Genomic DNA, 27,480 nt, shown 5'->3' with positions numbered 1-27,480 from the left:
TTGAACTTGTAAAGGAAGAAAACTTTTATAAAACATTTCCAGTGATTTTAAATAGTCTTTTGTATATTGTAGGATACAATTTTTCAAGGAAAAAAAAAAGGGTAAAATATGGCAAACAGGAGTTTATAAATGAAATAAACAGAACAATACTTCATTATTATTTTATATATATATATTTTATTTTTTTTTAACAAAACAAGTGTGTACTAAAAAAAACAAATGAGGATCATGCGCACACACCCCATCCATGGGTTAGAAAGTCAAGTCAGCTTTATCCCTTCAGTTCCACCTACAGAATGTCCAGGGCTCCATCGCTGCCCCACTAGAGCAGGTCCCTGATGTAGATATTCCTCCTGACGGCATTGGAAACGCCTTCGTTAAACCGGAACCAGATATCACTGTTGCCCACCGCCTTTCCCATCCGGCTCTCGATCGACTCTTCCTTGGAGACCTGAGGGGCTGCGGGGGGAAAACTGATGTCAAAAACTTGCAGAAACTCTGAAGCCGTGAAGTTACAACCTGTGCAGGGACGTTTGCAAGGGCAGAGCTGATGCTCCTGAATCCCAGATCAGCAAATATGTGCGGTACCCACATCAGTGCTCTCCAGCTCTGGGTATTTTTCTGGCACTTTGGACACTGCCAAAATTGCATGGGCAGTTCCCTCAAATATCCCCCACCCCGCTGATTTTCCCCCGTGGTTCAGCATTTGAGGACAGAACCCCAGTTTGGGCACCCATGTGGGGTCCAGGGACCCCCCTCCCCAAAGCAGCACCCATGGTCCCCATATCCCTCTGCCACCTACCCGGGGCTGCAGGCACCCGCTGAATCGGCCGCCCGAAAAAGTCGGTCTCAGGCTGCAAAAAAAAAAAAACAAACACCAAACAACCCCAAAAAAGCAGGAGGTGAGCACAGCTCCCATTCACAAACAGCCAAAAGCCACCCCAGTGTCTCTCCATGCAAAACTAGACACTTGTGACAGCCCTAGGCAGGGTCTAAAGCAGGGTCTAAGGGTCCACTCGCTGGGGTCTTGCTCAGGGCTGCTCCAGCCCCTTCCCCTCCAAGCGCCCAGTGCCAGAGCTGGATGCAAATCCTGCAGAAAGGGCCAGTGGCCTCGAGAAAAAAAAAAAAAAAAAATTGCAAACTGCATTCAAAATAAGGTGGGGAATACAAAATTTGAGGCTTGTGGTGCTAAAGCAGGTTTTACAGACAGCTGAGGTCTCAAAGCTGACCCTACAGAGAGGGGAGGTGGCCCAGGACCCCTCTTATGTGCAAACCCCCCCCAGCCCGCAAGCAGCTCTTCCACTGAGCCAAAATTCAGTTTTTTGAGCCCAAACATCCCCATTTCTTTCCCTCCCCAGCCCTGAAAACTTTGCAAGGCACATAATTGTGTCCCTTTCCCCCACCCCCCCGACCAGATCCAATTCATCCCCATCTATAAACCCAGCGCTGCATTTACGGGACGCACGGTGTCGAACTACTCTATTAAAAGAAAATGGACTAAAAATAAATAAATACCAATGGAGCCAGCCAGTCTCCAGCACACGCTGGTAGGAAATGGGGTGTAAATCTCAGCCCCCTCACCTTGTCCTCCCCCGCGGCCGCTCTCCGGACGATGTGCTCCAGCCGCTGCCGGTGGTTGGGGGGCTCGGCCGCCCCCCCATCCGCTGGGTCCCCCCCCTCGCCGAGGCCGTTCCCAGGCTCCTGTGGGGAGGAGAGATCTGAAACAGGGCCTGGAGGTTTGGGCATCGCCCTTAGTTGCTGCAAGCTTTGATTACAATAGCCAAACAACACGTTAAGTTTTTTTTTTTTTAAATCCTTTTCTGTCTCGCAGCAGCACACGCGATCAGCGCCGGCTGCGCTTCAGGCACGTGCGTGTTTGCAGCCCCTTTCCCGGGGCTTCACGGTCTGCACCGTGTAAACAAGGAGCCTCCAGAGATGTTCTTACAGCATCTCTTAACCCCACACATTCCCCGAGATGCTCCAAGAGGAGGCTCTCGGGGATTAACTATCCCCACAGCACCAGGGCAGGGCAGGCAGCAGCTACACCTGAGCCATTTCTCAGCTTTTTCCACCCGTTTCTACCTTCTCCTGCCTTCTGCCTGCTGCTCCACGCAGGGTTTGTGGCGGGCAGAGTGATTCTCTGCTCCTGCCGGGGGCTTTGGGAAGATGGAAGTGAAGCAGCGAGGAATATGATGCAGGCAGGAGAGGAGCTCAGCTCCCTCATGGACATGAACGAATCGCAGCCAAACTAAAATTCCTTTCTCATCGCAACCCTCGTTAGAGAGTTTAAAGCTTTAATTTACAGTGAACGTTTTCTTCCCAACTTCTTGCACAAAGATGAGCCGTTCAGGCCGGTGACCCAGCGCGGCCGTGCTGCCCACAGGCAGATGTGCAGCCAGACGCTGCGCCCGGGGGGGTTAATCCTGGATTTCCATTTGCAGAGCAAAAGCCACTGAGGCCCCACCCCAGCCCTAAGGACTTTATCCCCATCAGCAGACCCACCAACCCCCCCCAACCCACAGCTGTCCCTACCTGGCCCAGGTTTCGTGCCTGCAGCAAAGCGTCCGTCCTCCTCATCTTCTCCAGCTCGATCTCCCTGGCGATGAGCTGCTTGGCCTGGTAGCTCAGCTGCCGGCGAGCCGGCAGGTCCGGGAACCGGCACACGGCCTCCACGTTCCTGCACCGCGGCGGAAACAGAGGAAAATCAATCAATACTGAAAATAAAAAAGCATTCTGCAAACCGCAGCCTGGCACAGAGACACCCGCCACACTCCAAGCCCCGTCCCCACCAGTATGATCCTGGCCGCTGTGCCTCAGTTTCCCCATCGCTGCTCTCTCCGTTACGCCCGGCACAGCAGAGCCAGCTTGCTGCAGGGCATCTCAGCTGAATGGGAACTCAGGAGGGATCGACGTGCTTTTTTCATCTCGGTTTTAATGCAAGAAGAGGAAACCGCAGGCAGGTCTGTGCCGAACAGATTGCCCTGAAAAAGCTGCGGTCACATCCCAGCGTGGGCACGAGCGGCACCACGAACCTTCACGTGAACCCTGAGGTGTCCACAGGGAGCTGTTTAATTAAGATACGGCCATGAACAGTAATTCTGGCTAATCAGAGCAATCTTATTGCTAACGAGGCTGGTGCACCAGGTCTGGAACGAAGCCTCTTCCAGCACCGCGACAGCCCAGGCGCAGCCGCAGCGCCGAGCAGCCCGCTGGGCCGGATCCTCCCCCAGCTGTATATGTCTCACGCTTTATTCACCTTCAATATTATTCCCCTTAAAATAAAGGCAACAAAGCAAACTATCAGAGAGCTTTGCAGTCATTTAGAAATTAGCTGTCGAATCTATGATTTAAAAAGTTTTAAAGAGAAAACATGACTTTTGTTGTCAACGACAACTCTGTTCGCCAGAGAGACGCTGGGACGTGAGTTGCAGGTGCCACCAGGACATGACACCCCCGCCGTCCCCGTCATCACCCTGCATGGCCTGCAAACCAGCTCAGACTTTGCCAAAAAAGCAAAGCAAAGCGAAGCAAAGCAACACGTCTGCTTGTGCCACGTGGCTCCCGGTGTCCCACGGTTTCCCTACGGCCACATTTTGGTGGCACAGCCTGGCATGGGGAGGGCAAGAGAGGATGGTTCTATGCAGCCCCCGCAGGCCTTTCTGTGGAAAAAAAAAAACACCCAACCATAAAGCACTTCACTGTAATTAGATACAGCTGCTCGATTTAACAGAGGCTAATTTTTGTAATTAACTTTGCACCAGGAAGACATTAGCCTTACTCCTAGCTGTGGACAGGTCTGTATTAGTTCATCGAAGCCTTGGGAGCATTTACAGCTCCGTACATACATAAAGCACAGTGTATATACTTAAAGCCAGACTCAATTCTAGCAAGGGCCAGCTATTAATACACAAATTAACTGTGGCTACAGTGAGCTCCTGTGTGCGATGTGCCCAGGTGGACCCGCTCTCCCCGGCAGCTTCGGTCCCTCCTCTGCCAGCTCCAGTGAGAGCCAAAGGCAGCTGCTGCCTTTCCTTTAATCCCATTAAAGCAAAACCAGCCCTGCTTTGGGTTCCTGGGCTCCTCTTTTTAAAAAATTACAGCAAAATAATCCAGAAAATCTCTGCAGAGCCACTCCCAGAGAACCATAGAATCATTTTGGTTGGAAAACATGCTCAAGATCATGGAGTCCAACCATAACCCACCCCTGGCACTGCCCCATGTCCTGAGAACCTCATGTCCGTCTGTCCAGCCCCTCCAGGGATGGTGACTCCAGCACTGCCCTGGGCAGCCTGTTCCAATGCCCCACAGCCCTTTGGGGAAGAAATTGTTCCCAGATCCAACCTCAACCTCCCCTGGCGCAACTTGAGGCCGTTTCCTCTGGTCCTGGCGCTTGTTCCTGGGGAGCAGAGCCCGACCCCCCCTGGCTCCAAGCTCCTTTCAGGCAGGTCAGAGATCAGAAGGTCTCCCCTCAGCTCCTGTTCTCCAGCTGAACCCCCAGCTCCCTCAGCCGCTCCCATCACACTTGTGCTCCAGCCCCCACCAGCTCCGTTCCCTTCTCTCACTTCACTCCAGCACCTCAAGGCCTTTCTTGGCGTGAGGGGCCCAAAACCGACCCCAGGACTCGAGAAACCTCTGGCTGCAGGAAACCAGCTCAAACCCACGATGCCTTTGGGCTCAAACTCCTCCCTGAACTCTCTGCTGTTTCTCTGGAGCCCAACACCTTCTCCCCGCCCTCGAGACTCACGGGTCCAGCTTGTAGCCGTAGTGGCCCTCGGGCAGGCGCTCCTGGCGGTAGGTGAGGTTGTAGGCCAGCATGGTGCTGACGAGCTCCGCCAGCTGCCGCTTCTCCTTCAGGCTGTAGAGCTGCGTGTTCACCTGGGGAGGAGAGCCAGGCCCAGCATCACCAACCCCAAACGACTTTGAAATATAAAAATAACCTGAAGGGGGAGGTTTGGCTCTATCTGAGAAAGGACAGTCAACACCAGCGAGGTTCAGACCAAGTTTAGTTTCCTATCACAGAATCACAGAACAGTTTGGGTTGGAGGGCCCTCCCCAGCTCCCCCAGTGCCCCCCTGCCACGAGCAGGGACATCTGCACCAGCTCAGGTTGCTCAGAGCCCCGTCCAGCCTGGCCTGGGATGTCTCCAGGGATGGTTCAGCCACCACCTCTCTGGGAACCTGGGCCCGGCTCTCCCCACCCTCAGGGCAACAATTTCTTCCTCGTGTCTGGCCTGAGTCTCCTCCCCATCGTGTATCAGGGACGCAGGTACATCACAGAGCAGGGACAGACCTTTCTGATGGCCCAAAGTGTTAAATGCACCCAACACAACCACGTGTGCAGATGAGGTGCTGCAAGGACACTGCGACAGTCCCCAAACCCACGCTCAGGCCAAGGCCACCCCTGGTGCAGGGGTCTGGGAGGTGCAGGACGCCATCCCACACCCCCAGCACTCGCGTATCTCAGCACTGTAGCCCGGCTTTCAGACGGCCTCTGCTCCAGGTGTACATCAAACTGACCCCAAATTTGGGACAGAAGTCTGGGACAGCTCAGCCTGGGGGACGCAGGGCAGGGGACGTGTCCCAACCCTCCCAGGGGGTTTGCAGAGGGGACATGTCATCCCACCAAGACTCCTGCCACCGCAGGGGAGGGGGCCAGCGGGGACTCACCGGTCGGAGCTTCGGGGCGATGATGTCCAGGAGCAGACACAGCACCTCCAGGATGAAGGACTGCTGCCCCGTGCGGCTGCGGGCGCTGGGCGTTATCCCCAGCATCATGGCCATGACGAGGTTCTGCATGTGGTTCAGCTTGGCCAGGGCCTGAGTGGGGAGGGCAGGGACAGCTCAGCCACGGCTACGACTGCAGACGTCCCCGCGGGGGACAGAGCTGGAGCCACGCAGCCACCATGCCCTCCCCAGTAGTTAGGATCATAAAATCAAAGAATCATTTTGGTTGGAAAAGACCCTCAGGATCATCGAGTCCAACCATTCCCCCAGCCCTGGCACTGCCCATGTCCTGAGAACCTCATGTCCGTCTGTCCAACCCCTCCAGGGATGGCGACTCCAGCACTGCCCTGGGCAGCCTGTTCCAATGCCCCACAGCCCTTTGGGGAAGAAATTGTTCCCCAGATCCAACCTCAACCTCCCCTGGCGCAACTTGAGGCCGTTTCCTCTGCTCCTGGCGCTTGTTCCTGGGGAGCAGAGCCCGACCCCCCCTGGCTCCAAGCTCCTTTCAGGCAGGTCAGAGATCAGAAGGTCTCCCCTCAGCTCCTGTTCTCCAGCTGAACCCCCAGCTCCCTCAGCCGCTCCCATCACACTTGTGCTCCAGCCCCTCACCAGCTCCGTTCCCTTCTCTCGATTCGCTCCAGCACCTCAAGGGCTTTCTTGGTGTGAGGGGCCAAAACTGCCCCCAGGATTCGAGGTGCTCACCTCGTGCTGGCTGCTGGGATAAGCCAGCCGGGGGACGCTGGTGGCTGCGAAGAGCAGGTGAAAAGCCACGGGCAGGAAGGGCAGGTACCGCAGCAGCTGGAAGCTCTGCCGGTGCAGGACAGCCTGGCCCAGCAGGTCGGAGAAGCCCAACCACTCCAGGGCCATGCAGACCGAGCCAAGACTGGAGTCCCGCAGCTTCATGTTCAGGAAATTCTCGTACAGACCCTGGAAGCGAACGCAGGATTAGAGAAGGCTTGAGCTCATGCAGATGGTCATAGAATTATCAAATAGTTTGGGTTAGAAGGGACCTTTAAGGCTCATCTAGTCCAACCCCCTGCCACAAGCAGGGACATCTTTACCCAGATCAAGCTGCCCATCAGAGCATCCCACTACAACACCCTAACACTCCATCCCAAATCAGCACAATCCGACTGCAGGGAGGGATCTCCCCAGGCACCCACCAGCCATGGACCCCCCAGATCAGGAGCCATCCTTGCTCTGGCTGGCACAGCCCGGCTCTTACCCCCGCAAACCATCTGCTCTACCTGGGCCAACTTCTCCTGCTCCCCCGAGGCCATGGCGAGGTGCAGGACGTGGTGGAAGCGCTGGGAGGACGCGTTGAAGCCAGCTGCCCCGCCGAGGAGCGCCAGGTCCTCATCGCCCACCAGCAGCTGGGTTGGCAAAGCAGGGTCCATCCCGATCCTGTGCCTGGGGGGAGCCCAAAAGGAAAGAAGAGCTCAGGGTGCCCCCAGCCCTATACTGACCAGCAAGAAATATTTGGACCCTTGCAAACTGGACTGAAAACAATTACAATGCCAAATTACTGGGCAGTAAAGAAAGCGGCCAAAGAGCATCTGGACACGCAAATCTGCTGACGAAGTCAGGTCTGCTGCAACTCTCCAGGATCCTTCAGGTTTCTCCACTGCAGGTCTTGGAATACCACAAATCAGCGCGCCCCAAGCAGACAGCAGACCTTCTAAATCTCCCCTCCCTTTACCTTTGGACCCTTGGGAGCTGGAAGATCTCTTGCCAGATGGAGAAGAGCCCCTTGTTTTGGTCCTTCAAGCCGATCTTCATGGTCTGCACCATCTGCACGTTCAGCTCCTTCTGGCCCCGGCCGTGTAGGAACTGCAACAGGAGAGAGGGGCTGGGGGGACACGGGCATGGAGGGAGGGAGGGGATGCTCCCCACAGCCCACTGGTGCTGGGAGAGACAGAGACACCTTGCTTTTCCTCATGTCATAGGTGAATTCACGTTAAAAATAACACAGGGAACAGGGTGGATCTGCCCGGGACATGGTTTTTTTTGCTCCGTCCCCATCTGAGCCACAGCAAGTCTATTGGTGATCGTTCCCCTTTCCTGGGCACTGGGGAGGCCAAATCTTGAATCCTGGGGGCAGTTCCGGGCCCCTCAAACCAAGAAAGCCCTTGAGGTGCTGGAGCGAGTTGAGAGAAGGGAACGGAGCTGGTGAGGGGCTGGAGCACAAGGGTGATGGGAGCGGCTGAGGGAGCTGGGGGTTCAGCTGGAGAACAGGAGCTGAGGGGAGACCTTCTGATCTCTGACCTGCCTGAAAGGAGCTTGGAGCCAGGGGGGGTCGGGCTCTGCTCCCCAGGAACAAGCGCCAGGAGCAGAGGAAACGGCCTCGAGTTGCGCCAGGGGAGGTTGAGGTTGGATCTGGGGAACAATTTCTTCCCCAAAGGGCTGTGGGGCATTGGAACAGGCTGCCCAGGGCAGTGCTGGAGTCACCATCCCTGGAGGGGTTGGACAGACGGACATGAGGTTCTCAGGGACATGGGGCAGTGCCAGGGGTGGGGGAACGGCTGGACTCAATGATCTTGAGGGTCTTTTCAACCAAAATGATTCTGTGATTCCAAGTCTGTGTAGCCCAGAGCCCCCCCAGTGACCCCCGTACCTGCAGGGTGTTGATGCAGGAGCGAATGTCGTTCTCCGTCTTCTCGCACAGGGCCAGCAGCGCGCCCGTGTCCGCCCGCATGCCCTGCCGCAGGGCGATCTGCAGGAGAGGGGGGTCAGGAGGGGGGTTCCCCGCCCCGGGGGGGCCCGAGGAGCCCTGGGCTGTGCCGCACCTCGCAGAGCCGCTGGGCCAGCCGCGACGGGGCCGTCCGGGGGAAGGTGAGCAGGAAGGATTGCTGCCGCAGCGGCCGCAGGGCAGGGACATACCTGGCAAAGGGAAGCACAGGGGTCTCTGAGCGACCCTAGCAGAGGAAAAAATCCAGCTATTAATGCTCTGTTCTAAGAGAGATGGATTATTTAGCAGCTGCACGGACACCGCTGCACGCCTGGGCATGCACAAATGCAACCATATGCCCACACCCAGCTACAAGTCACCCCAGATACAAAACCTGGGGGGGTTCAGGAAAGCTGAGCATGTTGTAGTTTTACTTTTCATCAAGTACTTCTCAGCTCTCCAGCCCTCCCCAGTCCCGCGGGTGACACTCACTGGTCGTTGCAGATGCAGATGATGGGCCGGAGCAGCAGCCCACCCTCGCGCCGTCTCCTCCGGCCCGCGCCAGCCGCTGCCTCGCCCTCCACATCCTTCTGGTGGATGATGTTGAGCAGCACGTTGATAGATGCCTTGGGGAAAAAAGAAAAAAAAAAAAAAAAATCAAGGACAGAAGGGATGTATTCTTGCTGTTTGGTAGCAAGAACCCACTCCTAAAGTGGATGAGCTGCTAAGAGGGCAATAATCAGCAGAGCCTGTTGTGACAGGACAAGGGGTGATGGTTTTAAACTAAAGGAGGGAGATTCAGGCTGGACATGAGGAAGAAATTGTTGGCCCTGAGGGTGGGGAGAGCCTGGCCCAGGCTGCCCAGAGAGGTGGTGGCTGAACCATCCCTGGAGACATCCCAGGCCAGGCTGGACGGGGCTCTGAGCAACCTGAGCTGGTGCAGATGTCCCTGCTCATGGCAGGGGGGGCACTGGAGGAGCTGGGGAGGGCCCTCCAACCCAAACTATTCTATAATTCTGTGAATTAAGTGGTTAATGCAAAAGGTGGCCAGGTCCACGCTGGGCTTACCGTGGGCGCACCGTCTATCTCATCGATGATCAGGCAGTTGGGTTTCTCGTTGGCGCCCAACACAGACTTCATCTGGGTGGCAGCTTCGATGCGGGTTTTGAAGACCTCGGGACTGCGGTCGTCACTGCAAGACAAACCAGTGCCAGGCTGCTGTGCCATCACCTTCATCACAGCGTCACCTTCATGACAGCGTCACCTCCATCACAGCGTCACCTCCATCACAGCGTCACCTCCATCACAGCGTCACCTCCAGCAGCTTCTGGGCTGTGCAGCCAGCGCAGACTCACCTGGCGTTCATCTCGACGGCGTTGTACCCCGCGTGCTTCGCGATGACGTGGGCCAGCGTGGTCTTTCCCAAGCCGGGCGGGCCACAGAGCAGGGCTACCTGCGGGAGGGAGGTGGGGTCAGCGGGGCAGCGCTGCCTCCAGCACCCACCGAGGCTGCTGTGCAGGGGGATGAGGATCTACAGCCTGCAAACTGGGCTTGGGAGCTGCTGCACTGGTTTGTAGACACACGGGAAGAAGGGAAAGTCACTGGATGAAGGCGAATATAACAGAAACTCACCCTGGCAGCATCTCTCACGCGTATGTTTAAGTTTGCAGAGCAATAGATAGAAAAGGCTGAACAAAATCCCTTCCAGAATTACATTCCTGAAAAGCAATGCTGTCAACATCTATTTTTGTTTCCCCTTTTTTATATCCTCTCACTGGGCAGGCTGAAGCTGGTAAGCTGGCCTGGGTGTGTTATCTCTGCTCCCTTTAGCTTTTGAGCATCATTGCTCTTTTCTGGATGCAGAAACTCTGGCTCAAAAGCACATCATATCTGCCTCTAACAGATAAAGTCAAGACCAAATTCTTCTAAAAAAGGTACATCTTTCCTCAACTGGCCAATTAATTTGGCTGGAGGAAGTCTGTTCCCCTCCCTTTGTTATCAAATTTCTCAAGCCAAAACAGAAGAAAAAACGAGAAAATCTCATATTTGCCAAAAGGCAACAAGGAATCCAATTTCTCCTAGATCTGTCCTCGAAGAGAAAGGGAAGACCCTGCTCCTCACCTCGGTGGCAGGATGAGGGGGACAGGAGAGGAGACCCCCCCAGCAGCATCCTGTTCTGCTCACCTTGTATTTGGGTCTCTTGTATTGGTCCAGCTCAGCCTCCAGAATCTCTTCTGTAAGTTGAACCTTCGTTTTCCACTTATTCTGCTGCTCCTTGGGCTGGCTGAATGGAGGACGAGCTTCAGTGCTGGGCTTGCTCTTCTTCACAGCATTCTCCTTCCCGAACACCACCGTGTCCCAGAGCTTCAGCCACTTGAGAAGGCAGCGGTTTGTGTACTGCACGGCAGGCAGGAAAGCAAGGAAACCACATCAAACCTCGGAAGGATCCAGCCAAGCAGAGAGAAAGGCCTCTCCATAGCTTAAAAACCAGCCTGGTCTGCGGAGGAAGGAGCAGGGAGGCAACGCAGAGCGTGTCTGCCCAGAGCAGCCTCATCCCCGCTGTCCCTCATCAGTCTTGGCTCAACCCAGTGCTTCTCAGCCTTTTCCATAATTTCCAATTCCCTAGAAAACTTCTAATATTCCAGAAAAAACAAAATAGCCAGCAATTCCTGGCTAAAGTCCACTCGGACTTTTTTGTGCTGAAAGCCCCGCGACCAAAGGCAGCACCGTAAAACTCTGATCCCACAGCATAAAGGGTTATAAAAATGGCAAAGCCACCTGAACCCCAAACCCCCACCTATCCCAGCACCTCACATCATCACTGAGCAGCTCCGTGTAGCGCCGGGGAGTGAACTTGTCCACCCAGAGGCAATGCAGCCCAGACTCCTCCTCGTCTGCCGGCTCCGCGTCCCCGCTGGGCTCTGGGCTCTCGGCGCTGGTCTCGCTCTCGAGGCAACTGCAAGAAAGAATTAACTTGGCCCAAACCACCCAGGGAGTCACAGAACCATAGAATCATTTCAGTTGCAAGAGACCCTCAAGATCATTGAGTCCAACCATAACGTAGGTCTAGTACTAAGCCATGTCCCTAAGAACCTCTAAACACCTTTTAAACCCCTCCAGGGATGGTGACTCCACCACTGCCCTGGGCAGCCTGTTCCAATGCCTGACAGCCCTTTCCGTGAAGAATTTTTTCATAATATCCCTTTAAACACCTCCAGGGAGAGTCAGGGCAGAGCTGGAAATTACGGCCAGACTTCCCCAGCTAGGGATGCTGAGAGCAAAGAGGCTCCTCTGCTCACAGGTCCCCAAAACCTGGATCCCACCAGAGCATCTTGACAGCATAGCAGGGATAGGAATACGATTTCATCCCAACACCTCACCTGTTTATTATCTCTGTCAGCTGCTGCGACGCCTGCAGAACGTGTCTCCGACGCTTGAGCACAAAGAGGGCAAGAAAGGGGTCAGAGACACCCCGTTAAGCCACAGCTGGGGGGAGCAGGGATTCGGGAGCCAACACTGTGGCTATCCAGGGGTGGCAGGGGAAGACGGGAAGGTGGGGATAAGATGCGATACCTCTTCGTTCACTTGTTCCTTCAGGTAGGAGAAAGGCACCCCCAGCAAGTGGAGCGGTCTGCGTGCATTCCAGCCCAGGCAACTGGAGAGCTGCGAGGACCAGAGGACACACATCAATGATGCTCGGCACAAATATCTCCTCCCGAACTGGATGGAGCTCACAGAGAAGCAAGCCCAGCACTCAGATCCCTCCTTACCTCCACCCCTGTCCTGGAAGGATCGTCCTTCACCACCATGAAGACCCTGGTGCCCTCGCTGGACGTCACGTTGATGTAGTCCTCCAGAATGGGTGGCCGCTTGAGGACTCGCTTCTTCTTGGAGGGTGGTGTTGTCTGTAGCGGGGCCATGCCACTCATCTCCAGGTGGTCTGAGCTGGAGAGCATCAAATTCCTTTAGCAGGGGCGAGGGGAAAAAGCCCTCGAACCCCACCTGGTGGGGTTCGAGGGCTTTTTCCCCTCGCCCCTGCTAAAAGTGGGGTTCAAGGTGGCCAACCTGGCAGTGTGGGGAGCAGAAGGTGCCTCCGCACCACCATCCTGGAGGACGTCAGGAGCCAACTCATCATCCGCACCAAAGCTGAGCTTCTTAACAGCTTCCAGGCGCTGCCGCTTCGGTTTCGGGGCTGCGGGAGACACAGGGTAGGAGGAAGAGGAGAAGCATCGTTGGCTGAAGGTTGGTACCTGCTGCTCCTCCAGCAGCACCGGGGGAGCGGGGAGAGGGGTCAGCAGCACCCGGGGATCCACCGGGGCTGCAGACCCGGCTTGGACCAAACCTACTGCGGGCTGCGGGTGGCGATGGGGAGCCGGGGGGGACACGGCCCCGGTCCCTCTTTCTGGGGTTGGTGCCCCCGGGGTCGCTGCCCCCGGGGGGCACGTCCGGTGCCTCCGGGGGGTGCCTCCTGTCCCGGAATTTGGAGATTTTGGGGCCAGCGAGTGGGGATGGATCATCTGCAAGATGTTACACGGCGGTACCGATCACCGGAGGGGACGCGCGGTGGGGCGGGCACACGCGGCTGCGCTGCCCGCCGCGCAAAGCCCGGCTCCTGCCCGCGCCCTCCCTCCTTCCGCCACCGTCTCCGGCACCGGACACGGCGCCGCAGCAGCACCCACCTCCCAGCTCGGCCAGCACCTCCAGCTCGTCCGCGAACCGCTCGTAGAAATCATCGTCGGGACGCTCCCCGCCGTCCGCCATGGGGCCCGCGTCCGCCCGCCCGCTCCGCGCTTCCGGCCGCCGCGCCGCGGCGGAGCCGCTGCTGATTGGGCGCGGCGCGCTGGCCGGAAGCGGTGGCAGCGCTGATTGGACGCGACGCGCGGCTGGACGCGGCGGCGGCGGCGTTGATTGGACGCGACGCGCGGCCCGGCGCCGCCGGTGGATGCGATGTAGCCGCTCTCCGCCCGCCCGGCCCGGGGACGGCGCTGCAGGTCGGGCCGGGGGGAGCGGGGGTCGCGGCGGGGGGGTGGTGTTTCCCTCCCCGAGCGTGTCCCCTGCGCCTTGTCCCAGGTCCTCTCCTCCGTGCGTGTCCCTTCCGCTGCGTCCCGTCTCCCCTCCGCCGTGCGTGTCCCTTGCGGGGAGCCGAAATCGCGGTCCGGCTGGCAGCGGGACCGGGGCTTTGGGGCGGTAAGACGGGAGTGAGACCGAGCCCCACTGTCGCACCGGATCGGCCCGGCCTCGTGCGGTTGCGGGGCCGCCACGCGTGACAGCGGGCCGGCGGCAGAGCTGTGCGGTGACCCCGGGAGGCGGCAGGACGTGTGCGGTGCCACACGGGGACGGCTGTGGCTGCAGCGCTGCTGGCACACCGACACCGCGGTCGCACCGGTGCTGTGTGAGACCTGCACAGTGTGACACCGGGATAAGGCTGGGAGACCTGTGCGCTGTGACATCGGTGTTGTGGTGTGACAGCGGTACCGGTGCAGCACCGGTACATCCAGTCCCACCGGGGTACCCACTGCCGGGCGCTGCTCCCTGCCTGCTCTCGCTGGGTCCCCTCGCTCCCCTGCGGTGCTGTCCCCATCCCGGGGGCGCGGGGGCTGGGGCTGGAGGCTTTTTCCCCCCACACATTCACCCCGATCCTCCCACGCTCCCCGCAGGGCGCTGGCCATGGAGCCGGGCACCATCGACAACCTGTCCATCCTGTACCAGAGCTCCGACTTCATTGTGGTCAACAAGCACTGGGACATCCGCATCGACAGCAAGATGTGGTACGAGACGCTGACCCTGCAGAGCCAGCTCAAGTACCGCTTCCCCGAGCTGGCCGACCCCGGCACCTACTATGGCTTCAGGTGAGTGGCTGGGGACCAAACTGGGCCATGCCCTGTCACCGAGCTGGCCTGGGCAGGGCACACTGCGAGCAGGGGACACTGCCTGGGGATGCTCCTCCATCTCCTTCCCAGGTTCTGCCACCAGCTCGACTTCTCCACCAGCGGGGCCCTGTGTGTCGCACTCAACAAAGCAGCAGCTGGAAGCGCCTACAAGTGTTTTAAAGACCGGCTAGTGACCAAAGCCTATCTCGCCCTGGTGAGCCCATTCTGCCAGGTCCTGCTTCTGGACTGACTTACCTTCTGGTTTTGCGAAATTGCAGCTTGGCCTCTGCTTCTTGTTGTCCCGGTGCTGGCAAGTGCCGGGGCTTGGTTTGCAAACCAGTTTTCTGCCCTGCAGGTCAGGGGCCACGTGAGCCAGAACCGCATGACGATCCGCTACGCCATAGGGAAGAACACAACCGAGGGCATGACCCACATGATGTGCATCGACGGGACGGAGGGTGAGCGGCTCCCGTGCCCTGCCCACGCTGTTGCGCCATGCTGGGGCGAGCTGACCCCCCTCTGCATCTCATTGCAGGCTGCGAAAATCCCAAACCCTGCCAGTCGGAGCTGATCGTGCTCGAGCACGGTTCATACAGCGGAGACCCCGTGACCAAAGTGCTGCTGCAGCCGCTGACAGGTGGGAGGTGGGGGCCGGGGGGTGCTGAGGTGGGCAGTGGAGGTGCTGGAGTGGGACCTGCATTTGGAGCCCCGAGCTGTGGTTGTAGCATGGTGCCATAAAAATAATAAAGCCTAAAAAAGGGCTGAGCAGAGCCAAGAGCCACACTCAGCTCACGGAGGACTCAGGTTCTCAGACTAAGGGGACAAATGCCATTTGGTACATTGTCACCTCGCACCGCTGTGCCCTTGAGGAGAGATTCAGGGATAACCTGTCCCTGCTTCTCCTGCTCTCCTCCTAGGGCGGACTCATCAGCTGCGGGTTCACTGCAGCGCCATTGGCCACCCCATCGTGGGGGACTTCACCTACAGCCACAAGAAGGACAGCGGTCCCTACCGGATGATGCTCCACGCCTACTACCTGCGCATCCCCACCGGCAAGGAGCTCATCGAGGTCTGCGCGCCTGACCCCTTCGTCACCACGATGGACAGCAACTGGGTGCCTCACCAGGTCACTCACCGGCTGGACGAGATCATCCAAGAGCTGAAGGACAAGGTGATGCAGAAGGAGGAGGAGGAGGAGGAGGAGAGCCGGGAAGCCGTGCTCGGCGATGGAGGAGAGGAGGCGCTGAGCAAAGCCAAGAGCCTGGAGACGGAGGAGCAGCGAGCCCGGTGCGAGCAGTGGTTGACCGAGTGGGCTTTGGAGTGAGCACACACCGCGTCTCTGTGTTTCCAGCCCAACGCTCCCATTTCCGTCCCAGTGGGTCTCCACAGAGCCCAGCGCTGACTCCACATCTGCACTCTCTGTACGCCGTGGCTTCCCTCACTCCTGGGGCTGGGGTTAGACAGATTTTAGCAGTAATTAGGATGGGTTTATTTTTTAATGTGCACATCATCCATCTGGCCACTGGATGCCCCTTTCCTAATTCCAGGCCTGAGCAGCAGAGCCAGTGTGTCACGTACCACCTTAGAGTGACCCCAGAGCTTTATGTCCCTGTCCCAGGGCTCGGGCACAGCCGGGGCAGTGCAGACGCTGCGTTTGCCACGAGCACGATGGATGGATCTGCAAATCAGCGCCGGGATGCTAAAATGCAGCCCAGCAAAAGGGAGAGGAGAACATACTGGGACGCAGCTTCGGTGTCCGCCTTCCCCTGTTCCCGTTCCCTTCGCTCCAGGCTGCTGCGCTCGCTGGTGTGTGGGAGGTGGGAGATGCGGAGGCTGAAGTGCAGCCTGGGGGGGAAACCACAGCCCCCCCCAGTCCCGGGGCGGCCGCGGGTGTTCTGCCTGCAGAGCTGGGCTGTGCGATGGGCACAGGAGAGCCCCCGTGCTTCCCTCCCTGCTTCAGCCCACACGCGGGGTTTTTTTAAGGTTTGTGGAAGGCGAATGAGTTGATACAAATGAGTTTTAGACTTTTTTCAAATTTCTTACAGGAAGAATCTAGTCTTTTAGTGGTTCTGGAATACCAGTGAGCTCAGAAATGTGTGTATTTTTCGTACTTCTGTGGTCAGAATAGCCAGCAGCCCAAAGCTTTTTTAACAGATCTTATTATTCTTTCTCCTAGCATTGCCTTTCCCTAGTGCCCACTTTTATCCCGGGTGTGGATGTAACCCCTGCTGAGATGGGTCAGGAAACATCAGCCCCTTTCTGCTGTACCCAAATGAGGGGGAATCTGTTTTGGTCCCATCGCGTGACCCCTTGCTGGCCGGTTCCTGCGGGGGTGTCAGGGCCTTGGGGTGGGTGGTTTTTGGGGGCTCTGGAGCAGCCAAAGTGGCCAAGGAAATGGTTGAAGCTGCAGGAGAGGCTGAGAAGTGACGTGATGAGTAGGAAGGAGCTCAAAGCTCATGCTGGCGTTCAGCTTTGCAAGATGTAGAGGAGCTTCTCTGGAAATTCCTTTGCTGTGCCAGCCGGTGTCGGGCTGGTTCAGTCCCTCCTTCCCACCCCACTTTGAAAATGAAGAGAGGGGGCGACTGGGCGGGAGCCCCTTGCACCCAGAGCACCCATCCCCACGGTATTCGGCACTGGGCCGCTACATCAGCACGTGCCCAGAATTACCATCAGGCCACGAGCCCCGTCCCCTTTGAAAAGCGCCCACAATGGTTTCACAGACCTTGTATCCCGGCCCTGAGGAGAAATAAAACGGCACAGCCCTCTTATTGCAGGTGAACGCACCCTATAGGTCACCGAAACCTCACGGGGTTTTGCATCACCCGTCCCTGGTATCCTGGATGGGTGCGGGGCCATGGAGGAGGTGGCCGTCGCCTTGTTCTCGTGGCTCTGCACAAAGCGCTGCTGTCAGCTGCAGGATGGGGACCGGTACAGAGCTCACGGCTCTGCAGGTACCTGGGGACCGAGCGGGGACATGGGCTCAGGAGCTGGTGGCAGAGGGCTCAGGGGGGTTGGAGGAGCAGAAGATCCATCTCCTCCCTCCCAGGCCTGTCTCTGCCCATCCCATCGCCCAGGAGCGGCTGGGGAGGGGACAGGCAGCCACAGGCGGGTCCTGAAGCTGCAAATTAAACCATCAACCTGTTTGCCAAAGGATGAAGCTGTAAATTAAACCATGGATCTGTTTGCCGAAGGATGGACATGGGTGACACGCACAGGTGTGTGTGGGGACAGTTCCAGCTGCGTGACGGGACGTGTCCTGCAGCCGCACGTTGGGGACAAGGCTGCCCGTGGCCACGGGGCTGGTGGTCACTCGGGTGGTATGTGGGGACATCTCGGTGTCCATGCACAAGGTGAGGGACCGTCACAGCTGGGGACTGGCACCCATCACTCTCCCCAACATCTCTGTGGAGGAGCCCCTGCCCCGTGCATTGCACTTTTACCCGATACTGCAGCAGCCAGACATAAATATATATTTTTCCTTACCCTGCAGAGGTGTTTTCCTGGTGCCTTTCCCATGTCCCGTGCAATCCCGCTCCCTCCTCTCTGCCGTCGCGGGACCATTTCTGCATCGCGTGTGAATCCACTGGTGTGTTCAGGGGGTTCTGATCGGGTGTGTGTTTCGTGATGTTCTGTACAGCCTGCAATAACCCTTATTCCTTGTTGCACATCACCACAGTAAAACCATTTACCTCTGTACCCTGCGTTTCACCCTCTGGTCTCTCCATCCGGCGCGGTGCCGGGAGCTGCCAGGAATGAGCCCGGACCAGCACGGCGGGACCGGCCGACCTGTTGTGTGAGCACCCGCATCGTCCTCGCCCTGCTGCAACCCCCCCGGCCGAAACCACCCGATCAGCGACCCGACAACCCTCCCAGATTTAGTAACCCTGGCACAGATGCCCAAGGATGCCCGAGGTGGCGGGGGCAGATGCCACTGCCCTGCCCGTCCCTGCCCGCTGCCCATCCCAGCCAACGCCAGCAGCTGGGATTGTCCTGAACCAAATAGCAGAGACGGAAGAAAAACTCCTTATTTTGAAACATGACAGCTCTCCCTGGCAGGGAAACAGGGGAGCAGGCCCAGGGCTGCCGGTGTTTAGGGGTGCACAGGGAAAGCCACCGCCACACAATTTCTGCATAACTCTTGTACATCGATGGTCATTCCTGGGGCTGGTGCAGCTGGAAAAGCGAGTGAAGACCCAAAGGAATTATTTGCACTCTGCAAACTGGGAGATTTTTAAGATTATAAACCCAGCAAGGGTGGAGAAGCAGCGGGTTAAGTGCAGGAGAGTTTCCAGCTCGCCCAGCATGGGGGATGCGGTCGGAGCCCCCAGGGAAGGGGCTGGGGCAGGTGCTTCCAGCACGTGGGAGTTTGGGGTGGGTGCTCCTGTGCCTGTTCCTCCACAGCCCCTGGCGTTGTTTTGGGGCCAGTTTTAAGCCTCATGGGGACATGGTGGACGCAGTGACCCCCCAAAGGGCCCCCGATGTCCCTCTGCCCTCCCATCCAGCCACCCCTGCCCAGCAAGCCCGCGGCAGGGGCTGTGTCCCACCAACAGCCTTGTAGCAAACAAGTTTCTGCAATTTTACCGCTCCAACAAGAGCTATTTTTACAGCAAATCATTCCAAAATAGAAACCAGAAACACCCGCGGGGGTTGACCGAGCCCTGGTGCTGCAGGACGGGTTGCTGGGTGGGGGACAGGGACATTGGGGATGGCAAACCCCGCTCAACGCTGTGCCAGCGGCTCCAGGGACACTTTGCAAAGGCTGATGTCCCCAAACTCAGCCATGCGGGTGGTGGAGCCCGGCCAACTGCTGCCCGCACCTTTGCCCGGGATAAACGCACAGATAAAGTGTTTGCTGCATCGGGCTCCTCGGGTTTTCATCACTCAGCCCCGGAAAAGCTTTGCCTCCATTTTTTTTAAGTTTCCTTCTTCTGGATGGCATCTCAGAACGGGATCAGAAATTCCTGAGAGAAAGCTGAAAAAAAGGCAAAGGGATTATCCGTGAACAAGTCAAAAAGGACGGACACGAGGGGAAGCACCTCCTGGGGGTGCTGAGCCCATCACCGAGGACTCACCTGTTCTGCACCCCACTTGCACTGCAAAATACACCCCTGAAGAGCTCAAAGGTTTCTCACTAACCGGGAGGACCTTTGCCTCCATCAGGAGCGTAGAAACCTCTAACCCGGAGGATTTAACTAATTTGCCCCGAAGTTCAAAGTGACCCTTTGCAAAGGGGAAAAAAAACCTGAACAAACCAAAACCAGGAGAGGAAGCAGCTTTACAAAACACTGTTGAGAAACTGCACCGTCACACCCCATTTTCACAGCAACATCCCCACCCCGCAGCACATAAGTGCCGAGACATCCCCGGCGCTGCCCAACCCGGTCCCCGCAGTGGGTGAGCACCGTCCCCGGCACCGAACCCGCATCCCTGAGCCAAATCCAGCCGGTTGGAGAGCGACTGGCAAGGCCGCTGGTGAGATTTGGGAAAAATAATGAGACCTACTAGAAAAAGGACTTGCATTTGGTTTGAAGGGCGGTAAGCTCACTGCTCTGAGCAGCCCGTCAATGGCATTTCTAGAGCTGGGATTTATTTTCTATCAGGGGTTTCTAGCTGAGGGGTATGAGACTGGGTGTGGGGGGAGGGCAATGCCTGTGGGTGCTCTTCCACTGGTTTATAATGGATTTCTCCCAGTCTGCACTGGTGTGGCCCTGTGAGAATGCAGGGGATGGAGGGGAGCCCTGTCCCTGCAGCATCCGGACAGGATCAGGGATCTGCGTGTCACAGAGGACAATTTATTGTGGAGTTTCTTTTGATAACAGAGAATGACGTTCTGTTTTCTGTCATATAGGATTAAAACCTGTCCCGTCCCTGCTCTGTGCTCTCCCGACCCGCTCCGAGGACGAAGCCCCGGCACAGGCAGCATGGTGTGGGCAGCCATCGCCCTCGGCCTCTGTAAGTGACGTCTTGTGCCCCCAAACCGACCCTGCCCGGACCCCTATGCCTGTCTGAGGACCCTCTGCCACCCCCGGGCACCAAGGATGCTCCAGCCCACGGTGCTTTTCATCCTCAACCCACTTGGCTTTGGTGCTCCCGGCAGCATCTGCAGGCAGTGGGAGTTTTTCCCAGCCACAGCTAGAACAGCATTAGAAATCTGCACAAACAGATTTCCAGGGGCAGATTTATCTCTTTTTGTCTTCTAAACACACCCCGGGTTGCCTGGTCTGGCACAGGCTGCAGAGTGGTACAGGGGCTGCTCTGCACTGTGTTTGCCAGCATTTACTAAATATTATTAAACCGACAAAGAAAAGGCCCTTCCCAGACTGTAAACCTGGAGCTGCTTTAGAACAGCCCCCGACTGCCTGCACATACGGTCATGAATATTTAATAACGGGGATGTTTTGTAACAGGGATGTTTTATAACCTGCTCCTGCTCTGTTGCAGGTCTCTCCGCAAACCTGGGGAAGGCAGCAGCGGTGAGTCCCTGATGGCTCCGGATACACCGGAGGCTTTGACAAAACATCCCGGCTGGTGCCTGGAGCAGCAGAGCTGCCGCGGTTCCCCTGGTCCTTGTCTCCGGGGAGGCAAAGCCATCGCCTCCCTGTACAGCCCGTGTCCCGGCCCGTCCCTCGCTCCCTGCTCCCGAACCAAGGGCTGGGACACAAACCCTGATGGCCACCCAGCGCCCAGCTGGGGGAAGCAGGGACAGCCCCGCTGGTGGAGGGTCAGGTCTGGTTTCCCGCTTGGTCCCTGCATTTAAAAGCCTTTTGTCCCATCCCTCGCTGGGGCTGAGCATCCCCTGTCCTCGTCCCCAGGCCGCCCTGATTGTGGGAGCCGTCCAGTTCACCACTGAGCAACACCCCGAGTAAGTACCAGCCCCCAGCACGGTCTCTGACAAGTGGGGGTCTCGGGGGACCCGGGTGGGGGAACAGGCGTGGGTGGGTGTTGCATTTCTCCCCACATCCGTGTCACGGCCGCTGTGACAGGTCACTCGGGCTGGAGGATTTAGAGCCTTGCGCGGCCGGTTCTGGTGCTGGTGCTGGGATTTCAGCTGCCTCAGCTGGCACAAACTGGCACAAACACACCAAGAATTTCCTTCCCTTTACGGGGCTGACGCAGATGCTACGGGAACCTCCCTCGAGCTGAAATCCGGGCTCTGCTGGTTTCCCCCTCACCCCGGTGCCCAGGCGCCTCTGCCACCACCCTGGCCATGGGGACACAGGGACAGCCACCCTCAGGGCTGCAGGGCATCCCTTTCCGTGTCACCACAGCACCGGGGTTAGGGAAAGTCTCCATTACACCCCATATTATTCCTACTTACCGCGCCACCAGGGCGAAGGGGGATTTCCAGAGGGAAGGAGCAGGTTCATCCTCCACGGGGTGTTGGGAACAGCTGGTGAAACGCAACCGCATCTCCCCATCGCAGCCTCTCAGCCTCGCTCCTGCAAGGGTTCCCGTGTGTCCCGGCCAGCGACCTGCCCGCCGCCGCCGTCCTCGCCTTCGCCCAGGGGCTGCAGAGCGACCCGGCCGAGCTGAGCGCTGCCCAGGTGGGCAGGAGCTGGGGCTGGGAGGCAAAGGGGCTCTCGCTGCCCGGGCACTGACCGTCTGAGCCTCTCTCCGCCCAGCTCTCCTGCCTGGCCAGGCTGCTCGCTGCCAAGAACCTGACGGCCCATTTTAGCCGGTACCCACCGGACCTGCTGCTCTTCTTCGAGTGAGTACGGAGGGTTTGGTGCTGAATCCCACCATCCAGCGCCGGCCGGCGTGGCCCCGGTACCCCCCAGGGCGTGCGAGAGCTCTGCGTGGGAGAAGAAAATTCGGAAAGTTGTCTGCGGGCACCTTCAGACCCACACGGGGCATTTCCAGCCCTGCAGACCCCCTGGTCCTTCCCTCACCCCACTCCTCTCCGAGGCTGGGACATGGGGTGTGTGGGGTTGGGGACCCCCATCCCATGCCCGAGACATGGAGAGGAGCCCCCAGCCCTGTGCAACTCGGCAGCTCGTTGCTCAGAATGAAGTGACCATTGAAGACAGCTCTCCCCATGCCCTCCCCAAAAAACAACATTAAAGGTCACGACAAGCCCTTCACCCCAGTTCTTCTCCGCAGTTTGGCTGAGCTGGACGCTGGGACCTGCGAAGCGTTTTATGCCCGAGCGTCCCGCGGGAACCTGGAGCTGCTGCCCAGGGGCTCAGCCCAGCGGACGGGGCTGCTCCGTGGGGCTCTGACCTGCCTGGTGAGTGGGGGGCGAGGTGGGGGCTGCCGGGGTCCCCCACATGCCCCCGGTGTTTGTACGAGGGCCGGGTGTCTCTCCCAGGGAGTGAGGAGCAGCCGCCTGCACCCTGAGCAGCTGAGCAGCATTGGAGGGCTGGTGTGCGACATGGAGCCTGAGACCATCACGGCCTCGGACCCCGGCATCCTGGAGAACCTGAAGCTCTGCCCAGCGCTGACGGGGGCCCAACGGGATGCCCTGAACACCGTGCTGCTCGGGGGGGGCACAGCGTACGGGTAAGTTGCCTCTGCTCTCATGGCGGGGATGCTGTACCCGGGAGGACGCTGAGCTCCTCCTTCTCCCCGCGGCTGCAGGGATCCTTCCAGCTGGGATTTACGGACTCTGCAAAATCTGGGGCCGCTCGTGCTGGCTTTGAACCAGACCACGCTGAGCCTGGTGCCCAAGGTGAGTCCCCGCCTCGAGACCCCGGGGTGAGGCGCCCATGAGCCCCCAGGCTGCGGGACCCAGCACCCTCTGCCCCCCAGGCAGCGCGAGAGGCTTTCGGCAGGAGCATCGCGGCCGCCTACGGCAGCCAGGGACGTTCCCAGCGGGAGGAATCCCTGGCCCTCCTCAGGGCTCTCACAGCTTCGTCTCGTCCCAGGCTGAAGCGGAACGCAAACCGTGAGTGTTCCCCTGCACCGCAGCCAGTTTGAGCTCTTGCAGGGAGGACAGGACCGGGCAGAAAGCTGTGGGATTCCCCTAAAGTAACCGAGGACGTGGGGGGAATGTCCTTTCAGCACGCTGGGGTGTTTGCTCCTACCTGGGGGCAGGAATGTGGCAGCAGCAGCCGGGACAGAGGGAAGAAACTCCCGGGCAGGGGCAGCAGCTGGGGAGGATGCTGCAAGACCAGAGGATGCCCGTGGGGGAGGATGTGGGAAAGGATTCACCATAGTGGAGCGTTTTTAGTTACCTTTAACAGGACAAAGTGCATGTCACCCGTGGAAACAGCAGCAGGTCCTTCAGGAATGACTTTAAAGAATGAAAGTGAATAAGGCATCGCCACGGGTTGGGGAGCCATGGGTGGGAGGGACACCCTGACACCCCTCCCTGCCCGCAGGCTGCCTGTACGCTCCCATCACGGCCAGCACCGTCTCCGACCCCCTCTTACTCATCGACTACGACACCGTTGAGCAGTTTGACCTGTGTATGAGCAGTGACGTTGTGAAAACAAACCTGAAGGCTCTGCTGCAACAGCCGCTCACCATCGCGTACATGTGGGTTGTGAAAAAAAAGCTGGACCAGGTAATGGGTGACGCAGGACAGGAGCCCCCACGCAGCCCCAGTTATCATGGGCACGCTCCGGGATGGGCGAAACCCACTGTGGGAACAGGGATTAAAGCACCTGAGCAGGTCCTTTGTGCTCGTTTCTGCCTCCTTTTCCCTTCCCTGACCCTCTTTTCTGCCCCCCTGCCCTGGCCCTACAGGCTTACCCGTCAGGGCTGCCCGATGAGCAGCTGAAGCTGTTGGGGCCGCTGTCCCGCCTGTACACACCAAAGGAGATCAGCCGGTGGCTGGTGACATCCAGTGGCACACTGTTAGCCCTGCTCAACCCCGCGGATGGCAAGTGGGGGGAAGCCCAGGTAAACCCACGGCAGCAGCGGGGGACCCCGAACCGGGACCGCTTGGTGCCCAAGCCCAGTTCGGGGCGAAGGCATCACCCGCGGGCAGCGCGGTGGGTTTGCAGCACAGCGATTTCTACCCGGAGCATCTTCCTTCCCGTGCAACCACGTGAACTGTTTCCCAGGTCCAGCAGCTGATCAGGAGGTACCTGGACCTGGGGGGCACCTTGACCGGGCCCTTGCTTCAGAAAATCAGTGGGAAAAACCTCTGTAATCTGCAGGAGAAGGACATCAATCAAATCTCTCCAGAAGCAATCAGGTAAGCCACTTTTTAGGAATGCTTTTTGGTCCTGGGAGCACAGGGAAGCGGATGGTGGGATGGCAGCATGGTGGGATGGTCCCGTCCTGCTCCAGCTCCTGCCGGAGCCCCCGGCACCACAGGCAGGGACAGACGGTTCATGTCCCCCCACCAACAAAAGGGCTTTAGCTGTGGATTGGGGTGCTGCCCCCGGCTCTAACCTGTGACTCTCCCTCTCCCCAGGACTGCTGGGCAATTAAACATTTCTTCTTGCTCTCAAACCAAGAAGGACCAACTCTACCAAAAAGCCCGGGAGGCCTTTGCTGGCCAGCCGGGCAGCCCCGGGGTGTATTTGTGCCGGATTGGTCCCTACCTGGGTAGGTGCTTCAGCCTTCACCCTCCTCCCCACAGAGGCTGGGTACCTCTTGCTCGGCCAGGGGGTTTGGCCACACCAGAGACGTGTCCTGCAGCCTCCAGATCCCCTCCAAATGTGTTGGAAGTGTTCAGGTGCCCCATACGCTTTGTTTAAGGTGGAGCTCCAGTGCAGGACCTGAAAGACCTGGCCGAAGCTGGCGTTGCCATCGACATCAACACTTTCCTTGCCCTAAATCCCGATGAGCTGCAGGTACGTCCCTGCTTCGCCGCTGCTCTTGTCCCTGACAAAGGGCAGGACTAATCGAGGGCTGAGTTTTGGGTCCACAGCCCCATCAGATCTCCAAGTCTCTATATTTTTACCTTTTCAAATTTTCTTTTGGAAGTTATTACTAGCTCTGAGTCCCATTTTGCGGCGATGCCGGACGTGAGGATGAACAGAGATGTTGTTGTTCGTGTGTTGCAGAAACTCAGTGTCACGGATGTGAAAAATTTGCTTGGCAAAAACCTTCCTTACCTGAAGGATGCTGAGAACGAGCCCTCGGTGATGCGCTGGCTGCAGAGACAGTCCCAGCGGGAGCTGGACTGTGTCCTGGGAATCGGCCTGCAAGGGGGGATGGTCCCCTCTCCTCACCTCCCCACCTCGGCCAGTGTCACCCCCACGGCCACCGTCCCCATGCCCACCACCCTCCCCACCCCTATTGCCATTAGCAGCCACCCTACCACTCATTCAAGCACTGGCCCCCACAAGGTCCCCACCCCGAGCCTGACCCCCCCACGCACTGACACCCCTGTCCCCAGCACTGCCGCGAGTCCCCCTGTCACCTCCACTGCCCGACCTGCTCCCACCACCGGCCCCATGGTCCCGTGCTCCATCCATCCGGCTGTCACCTCCGGTACGGCCACCCCCCCGGCTGCCACCCCCCTCAGCACCATCCTGGCCGCTGTCAGCCCCAATGCCACCTCTCCCAGCTCCATCCCACCCCTGGCTGTCACACACGGTGCCACCACCACCACCAGTGTTGTTCCTAACCCGGTGGTTACCACCTACAATACCAGCACCCCGCTGGTGTCCACCAACCCCCCAGCACCCGGGGGTACCGTCCACCCCACTCCTGCCACCCCGAACACCGTCACCCCCAGCACCCACAACGCTCACAGCACCCTTGTCACTCCCTCTCCCTCTGCACCCACAGAAATGAATCCCCCTCCCCAGCCCACTCTCAGTCCCCACTCCACCCAAAAGAGCGTCGTCTCCTCCATGGCCAAGACCACAACGTTGGATTGCGTGACAGGTGCCCCTCCAGCATCTCCCAGCCCCTCTTCCACCAACACTGCCAGTGAGACCAGTAAAAAACCAGCCGCGGGTGCACCAGAGTCACCTGGACCCACATCCAGTGGAAACATCAACCTGCAGCCTGAACCTGGTAAGGTGGGAATGTTCGGGGTTGGGAAAGGCTTAGGAACCATCTTCACCGACAAGCAGCAGCTGCTCCACCTTCCTCACGGGCAGACCCAGCACTGCTGGCTGCTCTCCACCAGAAACCCCAGGCAGTTACTGGTTGGACTGGCAAAGATGTGTCTACGGACATTACAGCCCTGGGATCTGGAAAATTTTGCCTTCAGATCCACTGCGCTCTTGAATCCAGAACCTTAAGATGTCTCATCACCTTCTGAGCATGCAGCCCCCACCAACCCTGAGCTGGGTTTATGGCTGGACTCGATGATCTTGAGGGTCTCTTCCAACCAAAATGGTTCTATGAATCTATAGATTCTACTGCAGAACGCTGGAGTAATTCTGTTAATGCCAACGCACTGGGTATTTTTCACAAGGCAAGGATATGGCCTTCTGTATTTCAGCTGCACATGGTGTTTCTGACAACGCATCACTGTAAAAGCCTAAAATCCAAATTCCTCTATCCTGACTGAGCTACATCCCTAGTTTTAATGACTCAAACAGATTTAGTCCTGCTTTATGCTGGTGAAAGTCAGAAAAGACTCGGCCCTGCTGACTATTCACGGCCAGGTGACATTTATAACAGGGGTGCAGGTGGGTACAGGTGTGGGCAATGTCACAAAAGGCAGAAAAGTGTTGTCTGGACTCATGTGACCCTCTGGGGCACCAGCACCCAAAGCTGCTCTGCAGCCCTGAGCGCTCACCTGTGCTTTGTTGGATAACCCAGTTCTTTCCCATCCAGTTCCCCCGCCAGGATCGGGATCCCGCCTGTCCCCTTGCCTGGTGTCCGTCCTGACGGTGGCCGTGGGGATGTCCCTGCTGCGGGGGCTGCTCTGACCTTGCCCCCCCAGCACCGCTCTCACCTGCAACCCTCAGCATCCTGCAAATAACAGCGCTGGCAGCGTCCCTGCTGGAAAGCAGAAACCCAGGACAGAACAGACTTTGGCCATTTGGCACCAGCCAGAATTTGCTCATTATTTTTGAGGCTGGGCAGTGAAGGGAGGACAGATCTTTTTCCAGCCCAGCAGGTACTAACTAGCTTGTTGTTCTACATAATGCAATTCTCAGCAATATTGACAGTGCACCAGTGCTGACAGCGGGCCCGGTTCTGCCAGCTTTACTCACACCGAGTGCTGTTTTACTTCCAAGCAGTCCCACTGGGATCTGTTGAAACCACGAGACAACTCAGGGATTCGAGTCACCGGTGTTGCAAGAGCAGCAGAATACGGCCCAGCAACACAGACTGAAAGCTCAGAGATCCACTAAACCGC

The 27,480-nt window shown here is 58.1% G+C and overlaps 3 protein-coding genes across 5 annotated transcripts; 2 read left to right on the top strand and 1 right to left on the bottom strand.

The window, feature by feature from the left end:
- Positions 1-214: 214 nt before the first annotated feature.
- Positions 215-13,171, bottom strand: CHTF18 (chromosome transmission fidelity factor 18). 2 transcript variants are annotated; one of them, XM_065644859.1, is made up of 22 exons: positions 13,071-13,171; positions 12,738-12,908; positions 12,457-12,583; positions 12,162-12,336; positions 11,965-12,054; positions 11,772-11,824; positions 11,206-11,347; positions 10,576-10,788; positions 9,747-9,844; positions 9,460-9,583; positions 8,884-9,017; positions 8,510-8,603; positions 8,338-8,436; positions 7,423-7,553; positions 6,971-7,133; positions 6,426-6,650; positions 5,667-5,816; positions 4,745-4,875; positions 2,533-2,677; positions 1,582-1,701; positions 803-854; positions 215-459 (listed from the first exon to the last, which is right to left on the bottom strand). In XM_065644859.1, the coding sequence occupies exons 1-22, from the start codon at positions 13,150-13,152 to the stop codon at positions 323-325; spliced, it is 2,856 nt and encodes a 951-aa protein (XP_065500931.1). In that variant the 5' UTR covers positions 13,153-13,171; the 3' UTR covers positions 215-322. The 2 variants fall into 2 exon arrangements, with proteins under 2 accessions (XP_065500931.1, XP_065500932.1); XM_065644860.1 differs by lacking the exon at positions 12,738-12,908.
- A 139-nt stretch (positions 13,172-13,310) lies between these two features.
- Positions 13,311-17,945, top strand: RPUSD1 (RNA pseudouridine synthase domain containing 1). 2 transcript variants are annotated; one of them, XR_010606973.1, is made up of 7 exons: positions 13,311-13,382; positions 14,049-14,240; positions 14,352-14,475; positions 14,617-14,719; positions 14,797-14,898; positions 15,179-17,611; positions 17,752-17,945. XR_010606973.1 is itself a non-coding variant. In XM_065644712.1 (6 exons), exons 2-6 carry the CDS (start codon positions 14,059-14,061, stop codon positions 15,583-15,585), a joined length of 918 nt encoding a protein of 305 aa, XP_065500784.1. In that variant the 5' UTR covers positions 13,311-13,382; positions 14,049-14,058; the 3' UTR covers positions 15,586-17,945. The 2 variants fall into 2 exon arrangements, 1 of the variants encoding a protein (XP_065500784.1); XM_065644712.1 differs by having other exon boundaries at positions 15,179-17,945.
- A 2,237-nt stretch (positions 17,946-20,182) lies between these two features.
- LOC135994545 (mesothelin-like protein) lies at positions 20,183-27,096 on the top strand. The gene is made up of 16 exons (XM_065645136.1): positions 20,183-20,213; positions 20,703-20,734; positions 21,074-21,123; positions 21,685-21,805; positions 21,884-21,969; positions 22,362-22,488; positions 22,570-22,760; positions 22,839-22,929; positions 23,010-23,145; positions 23,582-23,766; positions 23,949-24,104; positions 24,269-24,402; positions 24,625-24,758; positions 24,912-25,006; positions 25,220-26,180; positions 26,964-27,096. Exons 1-16 carry the CDS (start codon positions 20,183-20,185, stop codon positions 27,044-27,046), a joined length of 2,613 nt encoding a protein of 870 aa, XP_065501208.1. The 3' UTR covers positions 27,047-27,096.
- The last annotated feature ends 384 nt before the right edge of the window (positions 27,097-27,480 follow it).

The sequence above is a fragment of the Caloenas nicobarica genome, chromosome 14 (assembly GCF_036013445.1).
Source record: "Caloenas nicobarica isolate bCalNic1 chromosome 14, bCalNic1.hap1, whole genome shotgun sequence".
Lineage (NCBI taxonomy): Eukaryota > Metazoa > Chordata > Aves > Columbiformes > Columbidae > Caloenas > Caloenas nicobarica.
This window is presented reverse-complemented; position numbering and strand designations above follow the sequence as displayed.

Excerpts from the sequence above, each read along its gene's own strand:
- CHTF18 (XM_065644859.1), bottom strand. The coding sequence starts at position 13,152 with ATGGCGGACGGCGGGGAGCGTCCCGACGATGATTTCTACGAGCGGTTC. Across the intron at positions 12,337-12,456 it reads TCTGCTCCCCACACTGCCAG|CTCAGACCACCTGGAGATGA; the intron begins GTTGGCCACCTT and ends GATGCTCTCCAG. Across the intron at positions 11,348-11,771 it reads CTGACAGAGATAATAAACAG|TTGCCTCGAGAGCGAGACCA; the intron begins GTGAGGTGTTGG and ends TCTTTCTTGCAG.
- RPUSD1 (XM_065644712.1), top strand. The coding sequence starts at position 14,059 with ATGGAGCCGGGCACCATCGACAACCTGTCCATCCTGTACCAGAGCTCC. Across the intron at positions 14,241-14,351 it reads GGCACCTACTATGGCTTCAG|GTTCTGCCACCAGCTCGACT; the intron begins GTGAGTGGCTGG and ends TCTCCTTCCCAG. Across the intron at positions 14,720-14,796 it reads GTGCATCGACGGGACGGAGG|GCTGCGAAAATCCCAAACCC; the intron begins GTGAGCGGCTCC and ends ATCTCATTGCAG.
- LOC135994545 (XM_065645136.1), top strand. The coding sequence starts at position 20,183 with ATGGTGTGGGCAGCCATCGCCCTCGGCCTCT. Across the intron at positions 21,124-21,684 it reads ACCACTGAGCAACACCCCGA|CCTCTCAGCCTCGCTCCTGC; the intron begins GTAAGTACCAGC and ends TCCCCATCGCAG. Across the intron at positions 26,181-26,963 it reads CAACCTGCAGCCTGAACCTG|GATCGGGATCCCGCCTGTCC; the intron begins GTAAGGTGGGAA and ends TTCCCCCGCCAG.